General features: G+C 38.7%; 1 protein-coding gene across 4 annotated transcripts; it reads right to left on the bottom strand.

Moving 5' to 3' along the window:
* Positions 1-258: 258 nt before the first annotated feature.
* LOC109487746 (nudC domain-containing protein 2-like) lies at positions 259-6,045 on the bottom strand. 4 transcript variants are annotated; one of them, XM_019791811.1, is made up of 5 exons: positions 5,697-6,045; positions 4,416-4,464; positions 3,824-3,975; positions 3,538-3,583; positions 259-1,011 (listed from the first exon to the last, which is right to left on the bottom strand). In XM_019791811.1, exons 1-4 carry the CDS (start codon positions 5,880-5,882, stop codon positions 3,560-3,562), a joined length of 411 nt encoding a protein of 136 aa, XP_019647370.1. In that variant the 5' UTR covers positions 5,883-6,045; the 3' UTR covers positions 259-1,011; positions 3,538-3,559. The 4 variants fall into 4 exon arrangements, with proteins under 4 accessions (XP_019647370.1, XP_019647368.1, XP_019647369.1 ...); XM_019791809.1 differs by lacking the exon at positions 3,538-3,583 and adding an exon at positions 2,307-2,397 and having other exon boundaries at positions 260-1,011; XM_019791812.1 differs by lacking the exon at positions 259-1,011 and adding an exon at positions 2,336-2,397.
* Between the last annotated feature and the right edge of the window lie 106 nt (positions 6,046-6,151).

Here is a 6,151-nt window from a genome sequence, read left to right as displayed (position 1 = left end):
AACGAAGGTTACCATCTTCCTCTACGATAGTTTTGGTGTCTAGGAAAGGGAGCATGTTGTCATGGCTTGGCTCCTGTGTGAACTTGATGTTGTCATCTATCTGGTTGATGTGGTCAGAGAAGTCAGCAGCTACCCTCTCCCCCGGCCAACTGGTTTCGATATGTAGATGACACTTGGTGCAGATTGAAAAAGAGGGTAGCTGCTGACTTCTTTATAATCACACACAACGAACAAATACAACACCATTTCATGACATAAATCACCTTTAATATAAAAAATCTAATTCATGTACGTCTTGCTACGACAATCAAAATAAATAGAAAAGCTACTTTTCCTGATTTGTTTTCAAGAACAATATTGAACAGAAAGAGAACTTGATTGCATATTCCAATGAAATTAAAGGAACAGCTGCTCATCTTAACTAACTAGTGATATACCCCAAAAGTAGGCATTTGCCCTGTTATTACAAAACATCATTTTCATGCAAAATAAAAAGCTAAGCAGGAAAGTCTGATTACAAAACTCTCATTGAAGAGGTATTTAATCTGAAACACCACTAAAAGTACATAAGTGAGAAAGAACACCAGTCATAGCATTGCACCACTTTAGATGAGTTTACTGTAGTCCCTTTTTAACAGCTGCACTATGAACTCTTGATTTTGAAGACATCTACAGCATTCAACTGTATATATCTTGAAATTCCAGGGTGGTCACTGAAATGCAGCTTTGATTTGAAATTGCCACATCATAACTCTTGCGATGTAGTCATAGCAGTCTTTTAATCATCTCCAAACATTGAATGGACTGTTCGATGCAGTTTAACCTTCCTCCTGACCAAATCACCAAAATAAATACATATTTGGTGCCGAAAAGGTACCTCAGCTGGGTGAAGGTTAAAGGCACAGATTCCTTTTCCCAGTTATTGAAGAGTTGCTGTTATGTGTCCCACTGGGGTCCTCCTCCGTGGTAATTTCCCGTTATTTCAGCATCCGCAAAATTCAGCCCTGGATTCTGTGGATGGAAGAAGAAAGAAAGTAGCACAGCTTAAATTCAGTAGCAAGAAATGTTTCTTGAACCTCAGAGCTCAATGTACGTCATCAAAATGGCAAAGAACTGATCAGCGAACAGTGACTGACAGGTCATCCAAAATTTTCTTAGGCCACACCAATTTAATTTCTTGGTTAACAGATTTTTCTAGAAAAATAATGGAGCGGGCGGGCGAAAAAAAAATAAAAATAAAAACAGGCCTAGGCATCCTATCATGGCCCAAAATGGTATGATAGGAGCCATGAAGTCAACACACCAGGCTGGTTCAAAATTTAAAGAATGAATTTTGAACTTTTAATGATACAACTGCATTGAAAGATGGAATAACTGTAACAACTAGTAAGGAAAGGATTGTTTTCAACTGTTCAGGGCAAAATATGAGCATTTTGCAGTTGATTCTGAATTTTTATTTTCATTTGCAAATCAAAAAAATGAAGCGGGCGAATCCGTTAACCAAGAAATTAAATTGGTGTGGCCTTACTAGTATCCTTTTGGGAAGGTTGGTGTATAACCTCTCAGGTGGCAAAGTATCTCCGAGTCAGTATCTCAGAATTATCATTTACGTTCATCAAAGGCACTGCATTCCACTTTGAAATGATGCCCTACGATCTGTAATGATTCAGACTGTGTGCATGTAAGGAGTGGGTCATGCTTGTTGGTACCAATTGCAAGCTCAAACACACTTAAATGAAGGATAACACTGAAGGATGCACAATAAAACAAACTCTGGAATTTATTCAACAAACTTATTCTTTTATAGCTACGTACATGAGGATGAGGGAACATGGTATGAATATCCATTAAGTACATGTGCATTGACAATACATTGTAATACATGTTGTACATTACATTTCCACCTTTGAAAAATACATTGTAAACTACAAGACAAGTGCAACTGAGATATCATGCTGGTCAAGCGATAAACTTTCTGTGACCATTTCTGCCAGTGATTAGTCTTGCATATGAATAATTACAGTATGGGCATCCTCACTACACTAGATAGCTTGCAGTTATCGCAGATGTGCAAAGGTCAGATGTTACAGGCCGTTCATTGTAATATACATGTAAGCAGCTGCTACCAAGCTGCATGCCTGTATAACTGGTGTGTTACACCAAAGAATGGATCTACCAGCTATACAGATACAGATGAACATTATGCATACATGCTCAAACAGGTAGTCACAGCTACAACTACATGTACATGGTGCCTCTAGGTACAGCATGCCATTCACAAAGTTACAGCTTTGTTCCCTACTTACACTCTGCATTTGCAATTGCAATAGTATTCTTGTGAGCTGCATCCCACTGCCATATCTGCTCCCAGGAGGTTGTGTTCTCTACGCCTTGGGTCTGGTAACAATGGTTGTGGTAAAAGATGACATATTACAAACAATACTGTCTTACAGATTGCCTTCTTGCTACCATTGATGAAATTCAGTGAGTAGGCAAATTTGGGAGGCTATTTTTCCCTTGATTCATGGAGTTAACTTGTAAGTGGACCAACTATCATAAAGGTCCTGGAATTTTGTTGACGTGGAAAGAATATTAACTGTTCTTTGAAAATGAATGAAGTATATGAATCTGCACAATGTGTTTTTGTAGTCTTTTCTTCAATCTTTGCAACTTACAGTCCTTGTCAAATGTACACATCATGCATTCATGCATATTTGTCACACACACACACGAAGTTAATACACCCACACACAGTCAGTCACACATACACAAACTCACATACACACATGACATGCTCTGTTGGTGCTAAACAACACTAAACAGTGATGCAAGTGTTCTACAGGCTCGTTCATGATATGATGCACTTTGGGTAATACGTCAAAGTTGCTGGCCCTCTGGCCATGTGTGTTACTTTGTGACATATTTTCCACAGTGCATCACATTGTACAATGTCATGCACATTTCAAAACATGAACAACCTTAATGTGAGGAATGGTCTACTGTACTTCTCAACATTTGCATGCAGAATGGTACCAGCAAGCATGCCCACACAAAATGCAACAAGACTTCATGCCACATTCTTTCCAAGGCAACTTCAGCCCTGAAACTTGCATTGTCCATAAAGAGTTGGAAAAGAGTCAAGAGAACAAGCAATTATATAAAAATGTGTATTCCAGCTTCTCCTCATATCAACCAGGTAGTACATGTATGCACTGTGTCCATCATAACATGAATGTTTGTGTTATATACTATACAATGTATTCTAAAAAAATGCTCAAGTACAATAAGAAAATCTACCAGCAGGAAAACATAATTATTTATGATTTCTATAAAGTATGTTACTTAAAAAGGGATATAAAGTACCAAAATGTATGTTCATGGTACAAGTAAAAAAAGTCATGTTTTGGTCTTCAGATGTTATAAAAAGAGGATACAGACAGATCTGTACAAACAACAGTTGAAAATAAAATGTCCCAATATGTTGTATGAAAAATAAAGGGACATGAAAAAGTCTGTCAGACCAGTGACAGTACTTACCAGTAACAAAACAGTAACTGTCCTATACAGATTCCGATGGAAGGTCCTAGACGTGGTAAGACAAAAATGACTCAGGAAACCAACTTCTGCTTGTTTTGTATTGTAGGTATATCATCACATGGACTTTGACAAGGAAATTACTCTTCATTCATGTCAGAATGCTTGTAAGTGTTGGTTAAAGTTTGGATGCACCAAACTACCTTTTCTGAATACAAGTATTACAGTTGTTATTTTTCTTAACACAACCTACAGTGTTATGCACAATTTTTACACAGTTTAGACTGACCTCTCTCTGGACTCTCTCCATGGTCAGTTTCTTCTCCATGTTGTCGTACACCTGTGGGTCAGCGGGGTACTGACCCTGCAGTAGAGACTGCCAACAGTCTCGGCCCGTGCGGTCACTCTTGGTGATCACTATCCTCAGTAACTTGTTATCCTCTACAAACGGGAAAGCAAAAAAAAAAAACTCTGCATGAAGCATATCCACTCACATCATTAAAAATTTTTCTGTATGATATCTATCAGAAAAATTGTCATACTCATAGCATCAAAATAACAGCCCCTATGTTGTCCTCATTTGCATATCAATGAATTGAAGAAAACGTCTTTGATTCTTGACATATTCACAGTGGTTTTATTTTTGCAGTGACCTTGCCAATGGGATTTTATGACACCAAAAAATATGCATTTCAAATGTATTACATGTACTACAGAAGTTCTGAACTGTTTCAACTGCAAACTTAAAAAAAAAAAAAAAACACTGTGAAAAACATTTTTCCCTTTTATCGCAGAATCATATCCCTGCAAAAATGACTGAATTTATACTAGAGCAATAATAATTATCAAGTCTTTCCATCATATCAGGAACCTAAACTTACCAACTGTCCAAAGAAAGTCATCTGTAACAACATTCCCAGCAACGGTACCCTGAAATAACAACATGCAAGAATAGTTGTTACTAAAGAAAATCCTTTTTCTGTAACTTTTGTTAGCTACAGTTCAACATCACTTGTTTGTGTCAATCATTCAATTGTTTATATTTTGAAGATATTATAATACATCCTGGTACATATCTTTTACTACTACATTTGTACTTCAAAAAGAGTCTTAGACATAGAAAAAGATAATCTACGGGTAATTTATATTTTAATGCAAAAAAAACTTCATTTCAATTCTCAATGTTGATTTTGGTCCATAACACAACAACGTTAGAAGATAGTTTATGCCTTTGTTGTTCGTTTTCAATTTGTTTTATCTTCAAGGAGCTTCAAACAAGAAAGAGAAGCTCCTTGGTTTCATTACCTCCGGGGAAGGAGATATCCTTCCGCGAGGAGGTTTTACTATTGTTCGAAACATTTCTGTCAGCAGCTGTTTCTCGCGATCGGCTGGACGGATTGGTCTGTTGTTCGGTATACGTATTGCTATTGGGCTGCAGATGGTGCAGAACGTTTTTGTTTAATTGCATATGTGTTTATGGGCGTCGAAATAAAAGGTTTTTAAGTGCTCCGGACACCCCCGTTATGCTGAAAATGGAATTTACCATGTTGTTAAGGAATGGGGAGGTTGCAGTTTTGGGTCTTACCATTCAAAAGGGGTCAAACAGAGGGGTGTCTGGTTCCGATAAAAATTTTGGGTGACGGCGCAGCAATGACGGCGCGGGATGACGGCGGGGGTAATGGCGCGGGTGACGGTGGAGGCTGTCAGACTGAGACACGTTAATCAACAGTCCATACCGAACCAACCGTCAGTAGCCATCAAACCGGCATACAAACATATTACGCACATAACTTTCATACTACACACAAACAAATAACCTAAACCAATAGAAAAAAAAAACCCGGAGGTTTGAAATCTACGATTTCCCTTGTTTAAGGTGAAAAAGTACAACTCCTTTCTGATGCCTTCCTAGCCCGTGTTAATTCAAACCTTACTCCTGAACTCCATATATTTCAGTAACTTACACCCACAAGGCCAGATCTGGGATAAAAATAAACTGGACTTAAAATATCCATTTATAGGCATAGACAGCTGTGCCTATAGGCAATGGCATGCGAGCATGTGTTGGTTTTCCAAAACTAAAAAATGGGATGCACGCATTTGTTAGTGCTATAAAAGTTACCAATCAAAAGTACCGTTATAAACAAAGACTATAAACTCACATTTACGATCTCCTTCCCCCTCACGACGGCTGTCAACTTCTTCCCGCTCAGCTTACACTTGATTTCCTTCGCCTTTGTTCCCGGTTCTAGCGTTACCTCCGCCACTATCTCATCCACAGTCTGATACCAGCAACCCCAGGGCGTCTTACACTCCACCACGCCGCTTCTCTCGTCAAACTCCGCCATATCTACAACGGAACACGTTTAAACTGTGGTTTGTGCGATAAACACAGTAATTTGGAGCCCTGGAAACAAGCTTTTTAGAAGCTTTTGTTCGCACAACTCCCTCGACTTGTCACGCCTCCACTACTACCCACTATCCTCCGGGAACCAGGAGGTAGTTCACTTCCGGGTTCAACGACCTGTAGCGCGCGAAAATATAAACCTGCCGCCAGGCAGCTCTTCTCCCAAGTAACTTTCAAGGAGGGTCTTCTCCAATTGCATATTTGAAAATG

This window comes from Branchiostoma belcheri, unplaced genomic scaffold (genome assembly GCF_001625305.1).
Source record: "Branchiostoma belcheri isolate BF01 breed outbred unplaced genomic scaffold, Haploidv18h27 scaffold9, whole genome shotgun sequence".
Lineage (NCBI taxonomy): Eukaryota > Metazoa > Chordata > Leptocardii > Amphioxiformes > Branchiostomatidae > Branchiostoma > Branchiostoma belcheri.
This window is presented reverse-complemented; position numbering and strand designations above follow the sequence as displayed.

What these genes read in the sequence shown, in the direction of transcription:
- LOC109487746 (XM_019791809.1), bottom strand. Translation starts at nt 5,882, where the DNA reads ATGGCGGAGTTTGACGAGAGAAGCGGCGTGGTGGAGTGTAAGACGCCC. An exon ending in GGGGGAAGGAGATCGTAAAT is followed by an intron (nt 4,465 to 5,696) that starts GTGAGTTTATAG and finishes TTGTTATTTCAG; the next exon opens with GGTACCGTTGCTGGGAATGT. An exon ending in TGGAGAGAGTCCAGAGAGAG is followed by an intron (nt 2,398 to 3,823) that starts GTCAGTCTAAAC and finishes CATTGTTACCAG; the next exon opens with ACCCAAGGCGTAGAGAACAC.